The 23,747-nt window shown below is 38.3% G+C and overlaps 1 protein-coding gene across 1 annotated transcript in view; it reads left to right on the top strand.

The window, feature by feature from the left end:
- Positions 1–22,484, top strand: part of LOC124605565 (RNA-binding region-containing protein 3-like) — a 40,168-nt gene extending 17,684 nt beyond the window's left edge. Inside the window, exons 4-7 of the mRNA XM_047137338.1 lie at positions 7,176–7,966; positions 18,513–18,666; positions 21,677–21,880; positions 21,962–22,484. Coding sequence (XP_046993294.1) covers positions 7,176–7,966; positions 18,513–18,666; positions 21,677–21,848 — 1,117 coding nt within the window. The 3' untranslated portion in view covers positions 21,849–21,880; positions 21,962–22,484. The remainder of the gene's footprint in view (positions 1–7,175; positions 7,967–18,512; positions 18,667–21,676; positions 21,881–21,961) is intronic.
- Positions 22,485–23,747: the final 1,263 nt, after the last annotated feature.

Raw genomic sequence — 23,747 nt, 5'->3', positions numbered from 1 at the left:
TCAGAAGTTAAGTCCCATAGTGCTCAGAGCCATTTTTTTTTTTTCATTAATTGAACAACTTTGGAGGGTAGTTTTGAATTACTGAAAGGAGCTATGTCATATACTGTAACTAGCTGAGCACCATGAGCAGAAAGGCCATTCTCAACAGGACAAGAATTGATGTTTTTAAACTTATTTTGTTGAAAGAACCGAACAAGACTTCCAGGTCATTCTTCCTATTACACTCTTTCAGTGAATCAACATTGAAGTCCCCACAAATAATAATTTGCTTTCCCCTATCTGACACATAGTACAACAAGGCATCCAAGCTTCCCAGGAATAAATGAAAGTTCCCTGAAGGGGACCTATATATTGTTACACTTACAAAAGAGCCCTCCTTCAGTTTAAGTCACATGCTTCTATATGTTGCTCTAGACAAAACTTTTTTGTATCTAAGGTTTTTACACAGTGATAACTTTTGACATATATGGCAACTCCTCCTCTCACCTTATTCTATCTACTCATATGTGCAGCTAGTTTATAACCACTGATATTTACCTTTTCCATATCAGACACAGTGTGATGCCCAGACAGGCATAGTGTATCTATTATATTATCAGGTTAAATGTCATCTAAACAAACCAGGAGCTCATCTACTTTATTCTTCAATCCCGGAATATTTTGTTGAAAAATGGTAACATTATTTTTTACTTTACTTTTGTGAGAATCTACTTTTTTCTTTAATCCACCAATATTTTTGTTAAATATGGTAACATTATTATTTACTTTACTGTTGTGAGAATCCCCCCTATCAATAGCCTCGACAGGAACAAATCCAATGTCTGACAGAGTGGCCACCCTACGCAACTGGTCCAACTCCATATTTACCCTCCTGACAGAGCAGTTCAATTGGGGCTGATCATGCCGCATGAAAGCAGGCAGCAGCCCAACATTGATATGGGTTGTTGCAGAGGCTATTTTCACCGGGTCACACTCAATACTGTAGCCCTGATCCCTATCAATACTGTTTCCCACTGCACCCATTATCATCACATGATCCTGCTTTGAGAAACCCTTGCACAAGGAACCTATATCCTCTACCACCTGGCTAAGACATGCACTTGGCTTGAAAAAGTTTGTGACGTGGTACCTGTCACCTAATTTTTCCTGCAAAATCTGGCCCACACCTCTTCCATGGCTGCTACCTAGCAACAGAACTTTCCTCTTACTTTCTACAGTGGACTGCGTAGCACTGAAGAAACTGTTTGCTTGCTAGTTTTGCTAATGCCTGCAACAGGCTTTGAATACACTACATTGATTAAATGGTCTATGTGACTAAATTTTTGTGAATGTGCGGAATTCTTATGTTTGTTCCTTTGCAAACATATGGATTGTACGTGACCTTCCTTGCCACAAGCATAACACTGTGCTTGTCTGGTCAGACAATCTTGGCGGTTGTGCCGTGAATAGCACTGAGGGCATGACTTAATTCTGTTCACCTGTTTAGAGAACTGTTTATGCAGCGTGACGCTCGAGAGCTGTTTCTGTCTACTTGGCCGGTCGTGTGCAAGGGGCGACTCAACCCTGCAAATTGTTGGTTGCTCAATTTTATCAGCTGCTACAACACCTGAATCATACTTATCTAGAGTTTGCACAACAGTTTGAAATGATGGATCAAACTGTTTCAAAATCTGTTCTTTAAGTCTGACATCAGTTACATTATACACGATTGCATCATGCAACATAACATCTGAATGTAAAGCACTACAAGCACGTTTGAATTTGCAATTCCTCGTTATATCCTGCAAATCTATTACCCACTCGCAATAAGTTTGTTCTGACTTTTTCTTGCAAGTAAAGAATTGGTACCTAGCTGCCACCACATTCCCTTGTTGGTCATAATTGTTAGTTGGTAAATCTACAACCTGATCACAGGAAAGTTCACTCAGAGTAGCATCAGGGAACAGTTTCTGAATGAGGCAAAAAACTGCACTTCCTACTATTGACAAAAAGTAATGTAGTTTCACAGTACTTGATACGTTCTGAGAAATGTGGGCTTCATACTGTTGCAACCACTCAAGCCATTCCTCCTCTTTTTCGTTAAACTGCCGAAAAGGCAGTATGGCGCTCTGAGCTATCATTGTTGCATTTTGCGCTGTGTTGCTCACTTGAGTGGCTAGTAACTGCTGTACTGCATTTAATAGAGTTGAGATCTGTTGCGTCTGAAACTGAAACATCTGTGTTTTCTGCACTGCATCTATTGCTTGCAGCTGTGGTGCCTGAACAGGGGGTGGGAGAGGTGAGCTGCTCATTGTGAAATAGGCAAATGTAATAAACAGACAATGCAAGCTATAAAAGTAAGCAGACAGGCAAAGAAAATTTCTGCAACACCCACCTGGAAACACTGATTAGCAAAAAGGCTATAAGAGATACTATTAAAACATGTAAACACACCCCTGCAAAGGAAGTAGAATTAAAGTGCCAGCAAAACAGAAAAGCCCATGACAAAAAAACTTTGTGGCAGCCAGCCTCTGGGTTGTTGCATTAGTGTTCATCCACCTTCTCATCGCAAAAAAATGTGGTGTCAAGGAAGCCTGCTTCTCAGTTCGCTAGACAAACACTCCAACAATTCGTATTAATGAATTTTGGTGCAAAATGAAATTTACAATACTTCTGCAATTACACAGATGTGTTGCAAGCAAAGGGCAGAATACAAAATAATGAATCTTGTTCAGTGTAAGCAATTCCAACTCTGTGCTATATACAGGATGTATCATAATTAATGGCATAAACGTGTACAGTTGAAAGTACACGATACTAGAAGCAAAAAAGTCTCAGTAAACATAGGGTCGAAAATGCACACTTTAAGAGCTACGAGCAATTTTCATCTTCGATACTGTGAAACAGATCTCTTCTACTGCAAATTCTTTGCTTTCCATATTTGAGGAACTGGTAGTGCGGACCAAAACAAGAAAAAAAGTCCAGTAAACATGTGCTCTAAAATGCATTCCCTAAGAGCTATGAACACTTGTTCATCTTTGCTACTCTGAAACACAACTCTTCTAATGATCAAATGCTCGTAACTTTTAAGGTATGCCTTTTAGAGCACGTTTGCCAGACATTTATTTCTTATTTTGGTCCATACTACCACTACCCAAAATATGGAACGCAAAGTACTTGCAGAGGAAGAGATTTGTTTCACAGTATCAAAGATGAAAAATTGCTCATAGCTCTTAAGGTATGTTTACTGAGACTTTTTTGCTTCTAGTATCTTGTACTTTCAACTGTACGCATTTATGCCATTAATTATGATACACCCTGTAGAGTGTACAAGCAAAGTGAATGTAGTTTATGCCACTATACAAGTGCCTGTTCTCTATTTCAGAAAAATTGGGCGATTCATTCAACAGAAAGAGCTTCACAAATTGAGTAAATCAGTATGTCGGTTCCCCTTTGGCCCTTGTGCAAGCAGTTATTTGGCTCAGCATTGATCGATAACAGTTGTCGAATGTCCTTCTTAGGGATATTATGCCAAATTCTGTCCAGGTGGCTCATTAGACTATCAAAAATGTGAGATTGTTGGTGGGCCCTGCCCATAATGCGCCAAACATTCTCAGTTGGGGAGAGATCTGACGACCTTGCTGGCCAAAGCAGAGTTAGGCAATCACAGAGACTAGCAGTAGAAACTCTCACTTTATGCAGGTGGGTGTTATCTCGCCGTGATGTAAGCCAAGGACGGCTTGCCGTGAAGCACAACAAAACAGAGTGTAGAATATCATCAGCATATTGCAGTGCTGCAAAGCACCGTGGATGACAACCAGAGGGGCCCTGCTGTGAAGAGAGGCTGCATCCCAGGGCAACACTCCTGGTAGTTGGGCTCTATTGCAGGTAACATTCAGGTGGTATCTCACCGCAGTCCAGAGTGCCTCGAGACACATTTTTGACTTGGAATCTCAGTGACAGGAGTAGAATTGTCTTCAGTGATAAATCCCACTTTGATTTGAGCTCCGATGACCTGTGAAGATGTGTCTGGATATTTCCCAGACAGCAGTAATGTGTGAATGTAACTGTTGCCAACTGTATGGCTCGACTACCGGGAGTGGAGGTATGGGGTGCCATTTATTTTCACAGCAGGACCCCTTTGACTGTCATCTGAGACACCCTTATAGCCCAATGGTTTGTCAATGATATTCTACACTCCATTTTTTTGCCCCTGATGGCCTGCCATTCTGGCTTACATTTCAACAAAATAATGCCCACCTGCACACAGCAAGAGTTTCTACTGCTCGTCTTTGTGCTTGCCAAACCTCGTTGGCCAGAAAGGTCACCAGATCTCTCCCCAATTGAGAATGTTTGGAGTGTTATGGGCAGGGCCCTCCAACCTGCTCAGGATTTTGACAATCTAACATGCCAACTGGGCGGAATTTGGCATGATATCCCTCAGGAGGACATCCAAAAAGTTATAAATACCTAGTTGCATAAGGGCCGGAGGTGGACAAACCTGTTATTGACTTGCTCAATTTGTGAAGCTCTTTCTCTTGAATAAACCACCCAGTTTTTATGAAATTGTATACATTCGTTTGTTCGTTTGTACAAATACGTCATATCTACCGATTTCTGCACCATTCGGATACTTCCTGAATGATACATCCCTTTTTTCCTCCCTCAGAGTGTATTTGTGTAAGGCACTAAACAATTATAATCTCTTAATGTAATGTTCGTAGCTGTATGTATATCGTTAATTCAATGTATTATTCCAGACAGATTCACTAGTCCATTATTAGACTTCTCCATAATAAGATGAGTCCAGACACTGAACACATAACAAATTGGGATATTATCCAACTTTACAAAGGCATTTAGTTGTGTCAGTCATAACTTTCTATTAGGGATGTAACATTTTATAGTAAATGCAATTCACCTCATGCCGTACATAATTCGTGTTTAAGAAGCAGGATGCATTCACATTAGACTGTTCAAGTGATACACAGCAGAACACCTCATCATTAGCATGGGAAGAAATTGAGTTTTCAGCAGGGTTTGATAACAGGATCAGAATTAGTATTTTTTTTAGATGGTACAATTGTCGAAATATTCTTAGGCTTCCATCTATCTGGCTGCACTGAAATTCCACAACATTTGAATGAGTGACACTCTCATCATCTTCTGGTGAAGGTGGCACTTATCTAAACATTGCAGAATTTCAGTGCAACCACCCACGTGGAAACACAAAAAGATGTCATCAGCAGTATACACTATGAAAGCCTAAAGTGAAATATCACTATCAAGTATACTAAAAAAGCGTCAACAGAGAAATACACGGGTGTGCAAAAATAAGGACGAAAGCAACTTTTGGATGTGTCACTGCCAAATAACATAGCTCAATGAAAATTTGACTGTCTATAGAAAGAATTGTTGCGGTATATTACAGAAGGTAACTGAAAGAAATACACGATGTGATGAACAGAAGTGACACTTTAATTGAAAGACTATAATTACACTGAAGTCACCGTGATTTGTGATGGTCTCCCAGATATTATAAATGACTCGTACGATCATCACGGACGGCAGTACATGCTCTGCATTGTGCTTCCATGCTGCCTACAAAGATCGTAAGGTGTTCTTGTGGTGGGGCATTCCATTCCTCCTCCAGCACGGTTGATAGCTGCCAGACAGTGATTGATGCACATGGACATGCTGCAATAGGTCTCTCAAATGCATCCCACGTGTGCTCGATGTGATTTACGCCAGGGGAACAGGCAGGCCATCTGTTCACTGAATATCTTCTTGTTCAAAGAGCTCTTCCATCTGCACTGTACAATGTGGGCATGCATCGTCATCCATAAAAATGAAGTCAGGCCAAATGCACCCCTGAAAAGACACACATGGGGCAGGAGTACAGTGTCACAATAACACAATGTTCAAAGATTTGGAGGTCAGTATGCTCGTGCAACATTACAACTCCCACAACGATACACCTGGACCACTGAATTGGTCAAGTCTGACTGTATTCTTGGGTACATTATTTGTTCCCATACCTCGTCACGTAAGGGTACATCCAGCATTGTCGAACATGATTGTTTTGGTGGTTCAGCTGTTATGGGGAGGAATAATGTTGCAGATGTGTGCTGACCTCCAAATCTTTTGCAATGTTATTGTGACACTACTCCGTCCCCGTGTGTATCTTTCTAGGGATGCTTTCAGCCCTGACTATATTTTTACGGATGACAGTGCATGCCTGCATTGAACAGCACAGTGGTGGATCTCTTGTAAAGAGAGAATATGTGGCAAATGGACTGGCCTGCCCATTTCGCTGACTTAAATCCCATCAAGTATGTGTGGGGTGTGTTGAGGAGGTGTGTTGCAACACGCCCATATGCACCTATAACCATCAAGCAGTTTACAACTGCATTGGTGGAGGGATGGAATGCTCTACCACAAGAACCCCTTACCCTCCTTGTGACCAGCATGGCAGCACATTGCAAAGGATGTATTGCTGCATTTGTAATGTACACGGGACCATCACGATTCGTGTGACTTCATTGTAATTATTGGTCTTGAATAAAAGTGTCACATCCATTTGTCTCATTGTGCATTTCTTTTAGTTACCTTCTGTACTGTACCACAGCAGTTCTTTATATGTATGGCCTAACTGCCATCAAGCTATGTTACTTGGCAGTGACACTTCATGAAAAAGTTACTTTCATCCTTAAGCTTTTTCTGCCTGTGTAGTAAATGACGTGATTATGACAGATGCTACTTGCACATATGGACTATTTATCCATTGATGAAACAGTGTATCCAGTTTGTTACTATCAATAATAGCCCCTTCTGGTTAATGTGCTCTGCTGACAGAAAGCAGGAATGTGAGAAAAACTTTCTAAGTTATTCATCCATAGTGATGAAAACTTAAATAGGAGACCTATGAAAGTGTTTTAGTTCACCTTTTATCCATAATTTAGGAACAGAGGAATAAGAGACTTAATATTTTCATTCATTCATTTCCTACGAAATAATATTCTGGGGTAACTCGTCATGGCACCTGCATATTTAAATGTGTTTCTGTAAGAGGTATATATGTTTTACATCATAATATTGGTCATGAATACGATGTGTGGTTCCCCTAATTAACTTCTTCTTTGTTGTTCTTTCTTAAAGAAAAAGCGCTTGACTTAGAAATTTCATTCTAATTTCAGCATTCAAGCAACAAAAGAGGAAAAAGAAAATTCTCAGAAATACTATGAAGCATTTCTTCACAAATTAAATTCATGGAACTCATCAGTCAACTTCCTGCAGCCACCACCGGCACATTTAAGGTATCAGTACCCACCTCCTACTGTTGCAATACTCACAAACATTTCGCGGGCTCTTGCATCTGTGCCAAAATTCTACACTCAGGTGCTGCACTTAATGAACAAAATGAATCTACCATCGCCTTTTGAAAATATATTTCCTGAAGCAGGCGTATCTTGTAACTTAAAGGACGTATTTCCTGAAACTAACGAGGGCACTCGCCATACGACGGATATTGTGGAAGAAGAAGATATACAGTCATCAGAGGACGAGTCTGAGATAGAAAGTGATCTGGAAAACCAAATGCCGAGAGAGATTGTACCAATGAAACGAAAGTCTTCACAAAACAAGAAGATAGTTAAAAGACCTAAATTTGTGAAGCCCTTACCTGCTGCTCCAAGTACATTAAAACCAACTCATAAACCAGAGGAAGTTTTTGAAAAACCTCCATGTGAAATGACTGTAAAAAAAATTGAGTTGCCAGCAAAACTCATTCCTGCATCTGCAGAAAAAACAGATGATGTGCAGGCTGCAGCCCAAAATATAGAAGCAGAAGCTCATGGAAGTTTTGGTCTTATGTTCCCTGAGAACAAACCAGTTTCAGATGAAACCAAAGAGGAAAGTGAAAAGAATGAGGATGACAGCAGTATTATTACAGCTGAAGAATTGGCAGCCAACCGTATTTCATCCCGAGGTAATTGTATATTTGTATTGCTTTGTTTCAGTGATAACTGAAATTTGCACCATAAGCAAAACAGCAGCAAGTTATGTGGAGGTGAAAGGATTGTAGCTTTTACAGCATTACCTATGTAATTATAAAGTTCCCTGTATTTCACTCAGAGTCTATCCACATGATTCATTTCTTTCCAGGTAGTAAGAAAGTATTGTCTTCACTTACCTAGGACACTTAAATTCATATTTGATCATAATTGTATAATCTTGTAGCTGACTCAATCACAGAAGTCATATTTTTAATTTTTTCAGTTTAGTATCTTTTGCCTATCCTGGAATACAGCACAGTACCGAAGTAAACTCAGGATTTTTTAATGATACACCTTCAGTCAGTCAGCCACCATTACTATTCATGTGCAATATAATAGATCCATTGGATCCTATGTAATATTTTCTTGCTATGATTGATGCCATGTGTTGATTTCCGCAAGCTTCTTTCTGCGTTAGTTACAGATCAAGCTAAGTGGTTAACAAGAGTTTTGTAAGTGACTCAATATTTGATGTAGTGCATGTGAAATGTGGGCACATTTCTTCTTCCTCGTTAGTGTCCTGAAATATTTTATGGTGATTAATTTTGTGCCAGCCATCTAAATTCACCAGTATACATTTTTTACTCAAGAAATTGTGTGACCTCTGAGTGAATTTGTTTCATGAATATCATTTGACATTATTATGATGTCCCATTTGTTGCCAAGTGGGATAGAGCAGCAGTAAGAGTCTGGACTTATACTTGGGAAGAGTGGGGTTCAAATCCCTATTTGACCCTTGAGTTTTTCTGTGGTTCCCTAAATCAGTTAAGGCAAATGCCTGGATGGTTCTTCTGAAAAAAATACATCCAGTTTCCTTTCCCATCCTTGAAATGTCATAACTAGTAGCCTTGCCTCTAATGACAGTGTCATCTTCCTTCCTCCATCATGCCTGTTGCCTACAGGACTGACGTATCATAAACATTCGACAAATTGTATAAAATTTGTTTGTTATATGATAATTTTTTTCCTCTTCTGAAGGTTTTTAAGCGTTGGAATGCGAGAATAACACAGTATTATAGCATAAGTCTGTTTTGTAACTGATCACTTTATAAGGGTTAGAAAATGTGTTTCAGTCGACATTCATAATAGTCACAGTTAGCACTAACACAAAATATTCAAATTTGAAAAGGTGATCTATCAGGAAATTGTAGTGTGTATGGTTGTTTCTCCTCACATTGAACCAACTGCTTCTCATTAGGTATCCCATAGGAAGATGTCTGTTCTGAAACAAAAGTTTAACTGTGATGAAGTATTTGCTGACAAAATCCCACTACATGGATTCATACAATTTTAATCCTAAATCCCAAATTGTGAAATAGTGTGCTGGCTATAAACTATCTGCAACTTATCAGTGAAGCAGATATTGTACATTTTATAGAATATGTCACTGGAAATGATCCAACACAATTGTTTATAAGACCCATGTGTCTCTTATTTTGTTTGGTTTTCACTTCATTAAATAATGATCCTGCTCACACCCTGTTAATGATAGTTTCTTCTTGCATTTGTTTAAACCAAATTTTATATAACATTGTTTGTCACAAAATTATCCTCAAATAGCATTTTCCTTGTAACAAACTAGGGGACTGGTGACCATAGATGTTACGTCCCATAGTGCTCAGAGCCATTTGAACCATTTTTGTAACAAACTAAACATTTGTTTGAATTACTGATAGTGATGTGAGAGACGGTAGCAGTTATGATTTACACGCTTGTCTGTGTAACACAGTGCCATTTAGTTTGCTGTAATAAAACAAATTTGTATGTAAAGCATAATGAAAAAATCACTAATAAATACCAGACTACAGCACAGTTCAAATTGTGTTTACTTGCAAAGATAAATACGATTGTGTGTATAGTGAGATGTTTGTGGCATACCCTGCTGCCATTCTCTTACGATTACCTCTTAGCCAGGCAATGTAAGATGTTCTGTGCATTCTTTCAAACAAGAAATAGTCAAATTTAGAATAAAATAACAAAATCAAAGATCAGTAGCCCATAACATTAACTCACATGCTTAAAACTTGAGTAAAAGCCACTAATAGTAGGAACTGGTTTTTTGTTTACCGATAAGTCTGTATGCAGCTGTTCAGTGAGGTTTGATTTGTCAAGATATCAGCAGCATATCTTTATAAGGATGCAAAAACTACTTTTTATTGCAAGTGTTTTCATAGTTCTCACCTCTTTTCAACTTATGCATCTTCATATCTTTGTGGAACCCTCCTTAAGTCTCTTACCTCACGAACATCTTAGAACCTTGTGAGGACAAATGAAAGTAGATTATGAAAATATTAGTATGGGTCTCCCTCCATGCCCTGAGAGAAGGAACAAAGGATTTCCATGTAGAAGCTAATATGAAAATGTTTGGTTCACAAAAATATACAATCCTCTAAAGATACAACATTATACACAGTCAGTATCAGATACAAGAGAGAGATACAGAAGCATAAGGTATATACAGAATGGCGCACGTAAAACCGGGCCGAACCAGAAAGTGAACGCATGTGAGTAGCATTACTAGCTTGTCAGTTTCTTTGCCACCTTCCAACAGCAGTAGTGTGTGAGTAGTTCATACGGAAAGTTGTCGTTATAAACCGTGTACTGCATTGTCATGCCTTACTCCATTGAAGAACATGTGTTCATTGTTGAAGAATATGTGGTCTGAATCCATTAAAGTTGTTTGTGACACCTTTCATGAAAAGTTTCCTGAAAGTAATATTCCTGCAAACTCAATGATTCAGGATCTAGTGAGAAAGTGGCGTTTGACAGGCAGTGTTGTTAATTCAAAGAGAAATAAGGCACCGACTGTACGTACACCTGCAGTTGTGGCAAACATGACGGCACACATTGAAAGAAGTCCCTACAAGTCGACACAACGATTATCAAAGCAATGTGGAATATCTTGCAGGTCATGTCAACACATCCTTCATGGCTTACAAATGAAACCTTACTGTGTGAGTGTTGTTCAGCAGATAGAAGAAGCGGACAAGGGTAAGCGTTCACATTACTGTAATTGGTTGCTGGAAAATGTTTTTGGGGCGGGGGGGGGGGGGGGGGGGGGAGGGGGTTGGACATCGTGATCCATTCCTCCTTTTGTTCGATGGATGAAGCTTGGTTTCATCTGTTGGGTTACATTAATTTACAAAATTCAAGACACTGGGCTACAGAGAATCCCCATGATATACTGCGAAAGCTGTTATACGATTTAAAAATTGGTGACAGAATTATCGGGCCATTGTTCTTCAATGAAACTGTCAACACACATGTTTACTTGCAACTCTACAATGAACTTTCGGCCCTGTTAACTCCAAACAAAAAATGTTGTGCATATTTCCAGTAAGATGGAGCAACTTCTCATACATCAGATTTGTCCGTGGCTCATATACATACTGATTTTACAGAAGAGAAGACCATTAGTAAGGGCTTGTGGCCACCCCGCTCTCCCAACTTTTCACCATGTGACTTTTGCCTCTGGGGATTTCTAAAGGCTAGAGTCTACCGCAACAATCCCAGAACACTTGACACGTTATAAAAAAACAGCATATGTGAAGAAGTTTCAAACATTCCTCAGAGAGTACTGAAAAGTGTTTCCCTTACCATGCTTCCATGTGCACAACTTTGCTTGAATGTTGGCAGAGAACATTTTGAACACAGACTTTAAATTCCTTTCTAAAATATGCTTATTAAACTAATAAAAGTAAATCTGTTACTTAAACTGTTAATTACATAGTTAATAATGAAACTGTACAATAAAAATGTAAGAAAGTGATGATGTACATTGATTTTCCTCATTCATATTCCTTTCAGTGGAGGAGCCTGTTTTATGTGCGCCACTCTGTACAAGAAAAAATGGAATTTATTATGTCCCGTTAGAGATTGTGGGTCACATTAGGAGAATTTGGGCAAAAGTTGTCAAAAAGCAACTACATTCATCTAACTTTATAACTTCTCTTGAATCAGTATTTCCAGCAGGTGGTGCCATCATCCGTCTTGTGTTAACATTTTCATCTCTGTTTAATTCTTGCACACATCTTCAGGATTCTCATTTATGTAATTAAACTTTGATCCTACAGTCTTTCTCCTCCAGTGGTTTTTCCTGTGCAAAGTTAAATATTCCACTGAATTGTAATGTTGTTGGGCCTTCAGTCTACAGACTGGTTGGATGCAGCTCTCCACACTAGCCTACCGTGTAAAAGTCTCTTCATTCCTGCTTAACTACTGCAGCTTATGTCCATCTGAACCTGCTTGCTTTATTTGAGCCTTGGTCCATTTGTACAATTTTTACCTGTACAGTTCCCTGTGTTACCAGTTTGACAATTCCTTGGTGCCTAGGTACATATCTTATTGGTCATATCCTCCTTTTTGTGAAGTTGTGCCATATTTTTTTTCTCCACTTTGATTCAGTACTACCTCTTTATTAGTTCAAGATTGTTGAGTTTTTCATGGACACTCACTAATATTGCGTACTGGTTTTTGCCTCAGGAGCTTTGGGCATCATTTATTTAAACAAACAGCAGCCAAAGATCCCATGACAAAAGCCAGTATTCAAGAGTTGCCTGATCTACTCATCTTTTGTTCAGTATTCTCCTGTAACACCACATTTCAAAAACTTCTATTGCCTTCTTGTCAGAGGTGCTTATTGTCCACATTTCATTTCCATACAAGGCTACACTCTAGGCAAATATGCTCAGAAAAGACTACCTAACATTTAAAGTTTTTTTTAATTTTAATATATTTCTTTTTTTCCGGAAATGCTTTGTTTATTATTGTCACTCTGCTTTTCACATGCTCTCGGTTTTGTCCTTCATTAGCTATTTTTCATTACCAAGTAAAGCTCAAATACATCCTCCATGAAACTTTTTTCTCAGATTAATAATTGCACAATAAATATCAACCTTTAAACTGATTCTCCACCATGCAGTCTCATTTCCTGTTATCCGGGGGCGGACAGAGGCACATAATTTCACAGTTTGCTATTCTATCAAAATTCTCCTTTTTTCAGCCTCATTTCATACAACATGTTACACTTGTCAACAATTGAATTAAAACAGGTGCTATGTTGGAGAGTGAGTGCGCCTGTTACAAATAGGATAGTGCATGCTGTCGGTGACTGATATGTTACCAGACATTGTACTAGTCATTGACATGACAGTCAGCTGCAGGATGAGCAACCAGATTATAGGAGCAGCCATACCATCCAGAACTATCACCTTGCTTATGGATACTGTCTCCTCGTGTACCTCTGCTCACCATATATTGTAGCATATAGAGATTATTGTAGGATATAGAGATTAGCATGAGGGTAGGAAAGCCATCATTAGAAGTTTAAAGTGTGAAAAAAGCTCTTGTACACTGCTGAGTCACAACTCTTGCTTATACCTAAAAACCACATGAGCCAGTATTTCCTGCTTGCCAAGAGGGCACTGATCAGATTGTTGGCTGAGGTACTTAAGGTGAAGTCCCTTATATGTCTACATCGTCTCTTGCCAGTGAACAGTAGGGAATATGTTGTCCAATCATGAGCAGTTGTCTGTTCACCAGCAAAACCCCGCAGAAGCATGCACTGCCCTTCTTTTTGTAAACTGTCAGTATGTTTCGAGGAATGCTCTACGATTATGAAGATGCTAGCATGACACGCCAGGTATCCTGATTTCAGACCTATAAACCAGGATGCTAGCACTGGGACCAGCTCAGACCAGTTACCATGCATTTTTATTAGCAGTTGAACCAGCCCTTTCAGTGTCTCAAAGAGTCTATGCAGCTGTGTATTGTCATTGTCATAGGAGCAAAAGGGAATTACCATGTGCTACGAGATAGGTGCATTTAATTTAATTGCTCATTAGTGTAATTTTTCCATTACTTAATAGTACAAGGGCAAGCTTTCACTTAATTAAGTTTTCCCGTTGCTTACCCTTGCAGCAGGTACAATTAATAACATATTAAACTCATTTTGCTTATGTAAAGATCTGAAATTTCACACATAATTATTGTATGGAAACTCTCAAAAGTTGTCATTGGACAATGCTAATTTTCTACAAAGCAGATAAATAAGCATGTATGACTGCGGAATATTCCTGTAGTATCACTGTTCACGTTTACGTCACACTTCACTTAGAGTAGACCGGGACTGTGTCCTAGGCCTGCCCGATGTTAACTGCCTGGGCACGGCCCGTGCTGCCGGAGTTGTTGTTGTTGTTGTTGTTGTTGTCATTGTCATGCCGGCAGAGGTCGCGTCCGAATTCTCGAGTGCCCTCTGGTGGACGGGACTCTACTTCCGGCAACTACCTTCCGTGATGCGCCGTGCCAATGTGCGCCTCCCGCGATCTTTCTGGTGGCTACTACAATTCCCCCTCCACCTTTTGTGTATATTTACACCAATTTGTTTTCTCGTTTTAGACCTCAGTCATCAGAAGCCCTCAGGCATGTGTGGCAACCCGAACCTGGCAAAATTTGCTATTGAACAATACTTTCAACAAAGCTGTTTGGCACATAAGATGATTACCGAATCATCTGATAACACATTGTATTAAACATTTACAGCCAGAACCTGCCTTTAAATAAATTATTATGGCTGCAGAACCATATGTAAAAAGAAAACAGTTTGAAAGTATTGTTGCTAAATAGTAGCCATATCTCCAGTCTTGAATCTTTCCATTTTAATGTGAATTGGAAGATATACTGTTACTGTTCATCTGGTAATTAACGGAACAATGTTTAATCATTTATTAGATCTGCACATAAGTTTTTTTCTCAGTAAAAAGCAGAAAACAAGGGTCCTAAGTCCCCACAAATAAAATTGGCAAACATGCCAGCACAGGCAGTGTATGTCTGGTGTCTGTTCTACTGTGTATTAATAAAGTTTTGAGAGGAGATGAGAAAGAAATTGGAAAACTAGCCAAGAGAGGCAGTAGTTTTGCATGTTTGCAGAAGAGGAAGACCAGAACTTAACAGTTCGTGCAGTTTATTGTTACTTAATTATCCTGTTCTGGAGAATTACATGTATCCAAAAATTCAGTAGCTGGTGAGTCATTTTAAGCAGTGACAATTCTTTCTATGGAAATTTCATGGATATTTTACTTCACAAGTCATTTTCTTGCAAATTCATCTGGGGTATACACTGAATCCAGTCTACCACAGCAACATTATCAATAGCTTCATCAAGTACATTATTCACATCTTTAATTTTGAACATGTTATTTTAGGGCACTACTTTTCTTTTTGCTTATTCCCATAGATTTTCAATTGGGTTGTATTGGCAGTGGTAACGGAGAAACCTCACAAACCCATTGTTCTGTTCTGAAAAGTAAGCAGTCAAGTTCAAAGTAGTTGTAAAGGTGCTTGTGGCACCTGACTCCCTCCAACACTCTGTTTTTATATAGCAATTTAAAAAAAATTCTCTTAAGGCACTGACAGTTTCCTTTCATATGTTTGAATTAGGTATATTTTCCTTTGTCATCGAGTGATAACTGACATTATGCTTGACAGCAGCTTTTAAACCATGTAATAAATCCAAAAACCGTTGTCCAAATACATCACTATTTATCTTCTAGTGATTACCACTGGATTTGCTGTATATAAATATTAGCTTTGCACACATAGCCATAATCTGACAAATGACGAGTCTCCTTCCTTTGCCACTTAGCACTTTCAAGCCTTCATATTCTTTCACATGAACTTTCTGACACGATTTTAATCAGACCTTATTAAGAAAAATAATGATGTACATTTTTCCTAGAGAAATTGCTCTTGTTTCGACAATATTGTATCTCTCCATCAGACTGCATCATCCAATTTCACATTTTCTGTGTCTGGATCTCAAAGGTTTGGTAATTCTACTAATCAAATGAGCATCTTCTGTGCCTTGTAAGACATCTGTCACCCTTTGCCATGAGGGATACTAGGCACAACTGTAAATTTCCAGTTTAGTGCAGAGTCCTTCCAGGAATCATATAAATCAGTAACATTCTTCTTCCACTAATTACTTTCCTTGGAGAGTGAAACTTCATTTCTTGATCACAAGTTTCCATCCCCTATGTTTCTGCACTTATTCTCTGTACTGTTCAGAGGGAGTTGTCATACGTCTTTGCTGTTCCAGTCAAGGCGCCAACAAGAATTCAGCTGTTCTGGGATTTTCATCACAAAAAATTTTTTTACACTTTGTATATAACTTACTTCAGCTGACTCTGTGTATCTTTTAACTGAGTCACCTTAACCCGCAGACAAGAATAGGGGTAGTAGAAAATGAAAATCAAAAGTCTCTCAGCAAACAAATAACTCTTCAGTACAAGGAACATGTAAGTAACTGATTGAGTGAAACACATTGACAGAGCTGTGCCAACAGTAGCATGAAAAAAGACTTGACAGAGCTGTGCCAACAGTAGCATGAAAAAAGACTTGAAGTGAGTGGTGCTTGAAGGAGGATGTAAACTACCCTGCCAAAGGCTACTTACAATGTTTCAGTACCATTATTAAGTGAGTAATCTAGGAATACTCTACAGGCCCATAGGTATGGCTCCTCTTGGGACCATAAATACAATATTAGACTAATTACAGTGCCTTCAGAGACACTTAAGTAGTCATATTTCCCACACTCCGTATGTGAATGAAACGAGGAGAAACCCTAATAAAGAGTGGCCCAAAAAAATTTACTCTCTGTTTCCTTGCTCATACGTTCAAAATTAAATGACAGAAATGTCTCAATTCAGTGTAGTTTAAAGTTCAGGTTACTGAAACCACTGTAGGTGTTTGAAGAGGTCACTACTAACATCCGTACACAGGTGATGCCTTTGAGCTACCAGCTGCAACGTGTTCGGCTGGACATCTGCACATGAATGTTCAATGCTTTCTTGAAGTTCTTCCAACGTACATGATTGTCACTAAATAACGTACTTGAGTATTGTCTTTAGGTAAAACTCCAGAAGCATTAAGTCTGGAGAATATAATGCATACTCAACAGCATCTCTTTTGCCTGTCCATCATGTGGGTAGATTTTTGTTGAGGTACAACATGACATAATTGTGGTAGATGGCTGGGGCCCCATCTTGTCAAAAGGAAAACTTTTCGTTGTCATAGAACTCACGGATGGCACATAAAATGGGCGTCTCAAGCACCTCTAGGTACACATCCCCAGTAACTGTGCTGTTAAAGAAGATGGGCCCAATCAAATCTCAATAAGATAATCCACACCACTTGTTCACTTCCCATAAATTCACAGCTTGGCTGCATTAATATGCAGATTTGTAGTGGCTCAGTAGATGCTATTGTGACAGTTTACTCTACTATTGAGTTTAAATTGAACTTTATCAGACCACACGGTCATCTCTACAAACACTTCATTACTGTGAATCATGCTATTAAATCACTTGCAGTACTTCATTGTACGATCTGTATCATCCTAATTCATTCCATATAGGAACTTTGAGCTGTAGCGCTTAAACTTTACAGTCTTAAAAATGTGCCGAACACTTGAGCGACTCACCCTGGTTTCTGGGGCATATTATCTCACAAACTTCTATGGTGAGCAAGCAAATTGTCATTACAAAGCACAGGAGTTCACCGGGCTTGTGGCTGTTAAAGGTCGTCCAGATCATTGATTGCGTACATCTGTAACACGGCCTTCAACTTCAGGTATGTCTTGAATGCACACAGTTGTTACGCCTGTAGGTGGGCCTGTTTGAAACACATTATGCTATTGGCACTGAAACTCATAACGTTGTTATGCTTACTGTACCACTTCAGAACTGCCTTCATTTCATCAAATGTCAGCTTTGCACTAGCCATCTTTACTCACCTAACTAAAAACAAAACAACACAACACTTACGTGACGGCTCATATAACAATAGAAAACATTATTTGGTGACTATAAAACAAAACAATGATTATATAGTGACTCTCAAATAGGTGAACTATTAAACTACCAAAAATTACATGTTTCCAGACTATAATTTGGAAGTTATGGACAATTAAACAATGTATATATTTTTTTGCGATCATGTTGATACAATGTAAAGTACCCTCTGCTATGAACTTCACAGTGGTTTGCAGAGTATAGATGTAGATTAAGAAATTAAGCACAGGGTGACAAGTCAGTGATAAATGTCCTTTTGCTAGTCATTGTAGGGTAAGGGGGTGGGGGGGGACTGCTGCCAGTTATGCTGCTCCCAAGTATAGTGGTATCTGCACCTCATACATAGTTTTGTCACATGTTCTTCAAAGAAGATCAAGTGATTTGCTGCTGTACTAGTGACAAAGCTCCAAATCCATTAACCTTACGGAATATTTCTGTGTGCCAAAATACTTAGAAGAAGCAGCTTAAAAATAATAAAATTCATGCACATCTGTTGTAGAATGTTGTGTAGTATTAATATACATTTTAATTATGTTTGTATTTACGTTTCAAGAGTTCTTTGGTTGTTTCTTACCAATACCTTGTTATTGATCTTTACTGTTTAACGTTATGTATTTAATCAATTCTCTAGATCAAAAGCATTTGCCAGTGTTCAAGAATTACCAACCTGGAATTCCTTCCTGTCGCCTGTACATAAAAAATATAGCCAAGCAAGTAACAGAGAGAGAGTTACATTATATATATAGAAGATACAACGAACCCGATTCTGAAGAGCAGGGAAACATGTAAGTATTCTCTGTTGTGGTATATTAAGAAACATTATTGACTACATCAGTAAAGAAAAGTGTTTCAGTAACTAATGTTTCTCAGAGGATGAAACAAAGTTCAAAATATTTAATAATAAAAATAATTAAGTCTGTTTCTTCTCTTTTGTGTATCTTGTATAATATCCTTCTCAAGTGTACTTTTTAAACTGTGTTCACAGAGATTTCCATTTTGTTGAGGCCAAGAAAATTAGCAGTTATTCCCAGTGTCTACATCTATTCTGTACAAATTTGCAGGATACAATTTGTTACTGTCATATTAACAGTTATTTAGTACATGGTGTTAAATGAAAATCATTTTTATTTACATGATTCTGATTTTAGTAACATATTAACAGTATTATGAGAAGGATAGATTGCTACTCACCATATGGAGGAGATGCTGAGTCACACAATGAAAAGACATTATACACATAAAATATGACGACAAATACATAGAAGGAATAGACTATAGTAAATTCTTGGGACTGAAACTTGATTATAAATTCATTGAGAGGAGCATACCACAGAACTGTTGAAGCAACTAAACAGATCTTATATTTACAATGAGGATGTTACAAGTACAGGTGATATGAAAATAAAAAAGCTAACATGCTTCACTTACTTTCATTCCATAGTGGCATATGGGACCATTTTTAGGGCTACTTATCAAACACAGTTAAGAGTTTCTGATTCCAGAAGCATATAATATAAAGCATTTGTCATGTGAACTCAAGAATATCCTGAAGAAGTCTCTTCAAGAAAGTGGCAACACTGACTACTGCTTGTAACAGAAAATTTGCTGCTACAGGATGTGAGATGAGTTGTGGCTATGCTTACCTACTTAACAGATGTGGTCCAAATTGTACCCTTTCCAACATATACTGAATACACTGAAGCCTCAGTTGTAGACCCCCCCCCCCCCCCCCCCCCCCCCACACACACACACACACACACACACCGAAACCTAACACATAAAATTTATACCCTATTGCAATAAAAATTTCTTAATAGTACCAACAGGTGCAAGAAGTGTGTTGTAAGTTTTGCAACAAATGGCAAAGGTTGTGGTGGCTGCACTTTTCCAGTTTGTGTGATAAAGCTTCCTGTTTGGAGATCCTGTGTGCAGTCCATAACTAATCAGGTATTCTAAATCAATCTAGCTTGCTATGTAAATTTTAGTAAACTTTAAAAAAAACTGAAGATTGAGATGTTAGGAATGTGAGAAAACTTAAATGATTGGGATTATGAAATTATTCATTAGCTCCAATTTTCTGTGCATTTCCACAAAGTATTGATCACAGAATGACAATTACCAATCAACCATATCCCATACATGTTTGATGGATTCCCGTCAGACAAAACATGAAGACCAGGGAAGCAGTCATACCTGCGTATACGAAGAAGACGTGCACATTCCTTACCACATTTGGCCAGATGTTATTCTGCTAATATATGGTGTCTGAAGATGCCTGAAGCTGTGGTAGGACGCACAGGGTATGTTCATCTGACCGTCCAACCTGCAGACTGCCAAATTGTGGCACTGAACATGCATGCAGACTGTGTTGTAGGGCTTAATGAAGTGTAATTCATTTAAAAACACTACATTTTGCTGTCAGTACACCTCTTACAGTGTTTATAATATGATTATGATCTTAGGCACTTGTAATGACATGCACCCTGCAGATGATATCAGTCGACACAGATAGGTCTACACAGGTTGTAATGTTTAGTTTTAGCCTACGCTTTGGATGAAAGAGTGCAGTCTCTTACCATCATGTGAAACTATCGACAGGCATTCTGTACTATGATCAGATTGCATAGTCCAATACTGTCTTGTCACTGTACTTCTCCTCTTTTATCCACTTATTCTACATACATATCATTTGTGTGTCAGCATCTCCTGTACAAACCAAATTGTCACTGAATGTCAAAGTTTCTCTTAGGAAGCTACCTTTTAGCCTCTTTCAAGCTTGCTCATGTGCTGCTATTGTGCTCTTTGTAGTCAACAGTGTTGACTGGCACCTGTTTTCATGTCTACACTTTATTTGAGGATTCATTACATGTAGCCTGTTGCAAAAGGGAAATTGTTGAAGGGCCTAAGTCATCTCTAGTTTTAATCTCACAATATTATGAAAAGGAAAATTGCCACTTACCATATAGTGAAGATGCTGTGAGTCGCATATAGGCACAACAAAAAGACTTATCACAAATAAGCTTTTGGCCGACAAGACCTTTGTCAAAAATAGACGACAGCTGCAGCCACACTGTGTGTGCTATATGGTGTGTGACAACTTTCCTTTTCATAATATTGTTACATTCCATCCTGGATTTTCCATCATTTGATTTAGTTTTATTCCCTTATTGCCAGTTCATTGTTGTACACATTGTCCAAGTTAAGATTCATTTGAGTCATTATTTCTGGGTGTAGTAGTTTTACAAACATTAATGTTAACTCCTGATAAACACTAATGTGTCTGAGGAATTACTAGAGGACTCAAAACAAAATAAAATTAATTTTATTTCACTCTCACCATCTGATCCTCTTGCCCTCTTCCTCACAGTGCTGTCCCTTATGGGTCTCTTACCATCCATTCCCTAACTGCAGCTTTTTACAGGAACTGCTTTTGGCATGACACATACTGTCCTGTGTCATAAATTATCAAGTAAGGTGGTGCATTGGTTTAGGTATGAGGTTCATATACTGGATAGTTGGAGTGCAAATTGCCATCTGGCTATCCAGATACAGGTATTTTCAGTTATCCGAAATCATTGCTGCAAATACCAGGCTGTTTCTCCAACATGACCACAGTTGATTTCTTTCCCCATTTTTCTCCCATCCAAGAAAGTACTTCATGCGTAATGACGTCAGTATCAACCATATCTCAGATTCTAACTTGGCTTTTTAGCAAATATCCATAGAAGTTTGTGTGTGTAACTATGTTTTGTAGTTGTGGTTTCGCAGCAGTTAAAAATTAATGTTACACTGCAGGTTCGACATACGTTTAATGAAGGAAGGTCGAATGAAGGGACAAGCTTTCGTCACATTACCAAGTATGAAGCAAGCTCAGTTAGCACTGAAAGAGACAAATGGTTACATACTCAAGGATAAACCTTTGGTTGTGCAGTTTGCTAGGTCAGCAATAGCAAAAGATAAAATGTAGAATAATACACCATTTGAGTTCATTCATCCTTGGTAAGTCATTAGACTTTATTTTCTATCATAAATGAATCTCATTGCGGCCAAATCATCCTTATATGCACACTTATGTTTCAGATGTGGCACTCACATACATTTCTACCATTGGAGATAATGAAGACAGAAGAAGCAAAAGATGCAGCAGAAACTTCCCTGATATGTAATAGAAATTTCTTTTTGTACTGTTATATAAATATCTGGTTCTGGATTTGCTTCCTTATGAACAAGGAGAATTTATGAAATAAATCAAATAATCTGTAAGAAGACCAACATGTGAAGTTATAAGAGAGAGAGATGAATAAATATGCAAGTGCTTCTATAAAGGACATAAAGCATACCTATATTCGCAAAATGTTGCTAGTGTTTGACTTTTCAGAATATTATGGAAAGCCTCATAACATCCTTTTGTACATTATACAGTGTTTCCTTCTTTTATAATTCTGTCTCCACCTGTTTGAACTTTATTTACATATACTGATGTGCAGTTGTATCTTAAACATATTTTCAAGAAATGTTAAGTGCTGGAATTTTGTTTTATGTAAATATGGATTGCGCCAAGTACGAAAAAAGCTCACTTGGCAATAAAAGAAATGAATTCTTACGTACTGAAGCATAATTGTTCCCATGATAAACAACAAATTCAGTTAGTAGGACAGAAGAAACAAGTGAATAGTATGAGGAATGATTTGGAAGACATGACAAACTTTGAATGGATACTTTTGGTTATGAGTAAAGGGCAATGGTGTTATTCAGTTGACATTTTTTCTCTTTTAACATAGTTTATTACACTTGGAAATTTTAACATCAAATTAGATCTAAGTTTGTCCCTATAGAGGGTAACAGTGCTTTGCCACCTCAACACTGTTTAAAAGTAATAAACAGTCTAATTTAGATTGTTTTGTATTCAAGATGTAGTATTGTAAAAAGGTGATTTTTATTCTGTGAGTAAACAGGTAACTTGCTTTAACATAAAAGTAGACCAGGGGATTTTTCATTCTCACTTTACATTGCTGTGTGTGAAGCAATTATACGACCCACTATTTCACATCACTGTACTAGCTGAGAAACCCAAATAACGTTGTTAAGTAAGATATCGGGAAACACTTATAATATGCCAATAATGTGTACACATTTTTCTGCTTAATATTACCACAGTAAAAATAGAGCCCTCCTAATATATGATAACTAGCAGTCGTACAAACCAAGTTCTTACAGTCTTCAAAAGAGTGAAAACAGCAATAGCTACCTCCACCACACTCATTGTCTACAGTGAAAATATTTTTCAAAGTCATCCACCTGGACACTTATAGGTTAGTGAGTCTTGAGCTAGCTGTTTTAGAAACCACATACTGTACTAAACTCACATCCTAAACACTGAGTACCCCCCCCCCCCTCCTCTCCCATCAATTATACTCTAACCTCTCATCATTGTTTACCAAAAAGGTAAACAACATCACTGAAGTGCATCATAGGCAGACTGGAACATAATCATTACATTTGGACATCAAAAAACAAAGTGAAAAATAGTCCATGATCCTGAATCAAAAAGTTTCAGTCTACCACCATGACTTAAAATTAAACTTTGCAGACATGTATTACCCATGATTATTATTGAACCAATGTGAACACTAGTTGAAAGTGGCTAGTGAAATAGATGAAGATAATTGAAGGAGGAAAGACTGTATTTAGCCGTGCGGGATTAGCTGAGCGGTCTAAGGCGCTGCAGTCATAGACTGTGCGGCTGGTCCCAGCGAGGTTCGAGTCCTCCCTTGGGCATGGGTGTGTGTGTTTGTCCTTAGGATAATTTAGGTTAAGTAGTGTGTAAGCTTAGGAACTGATGACCTTAGCAGTTAAGTCTCATAAG

Source organism: Schistocerca americana, chromosome 3, assembly GCF_021461395.2.
Source record: "Schistocerca americana isolate TAMUIC-IGC-003095 chromosome 3, iqSchAmer2.1, whole genome shotgun sequence".
NCBI classification, from domain to species: Eukaryota; Metazoa; Arthropoda; class Insecta; order Orthoptera; family Acrididae; genus Schistocerca; species Schistocerca americana.
Note: the sequence above shows the minus strand (reverse complement) of the source record. Positions and strands in the feature narration are given on the sequence as shown.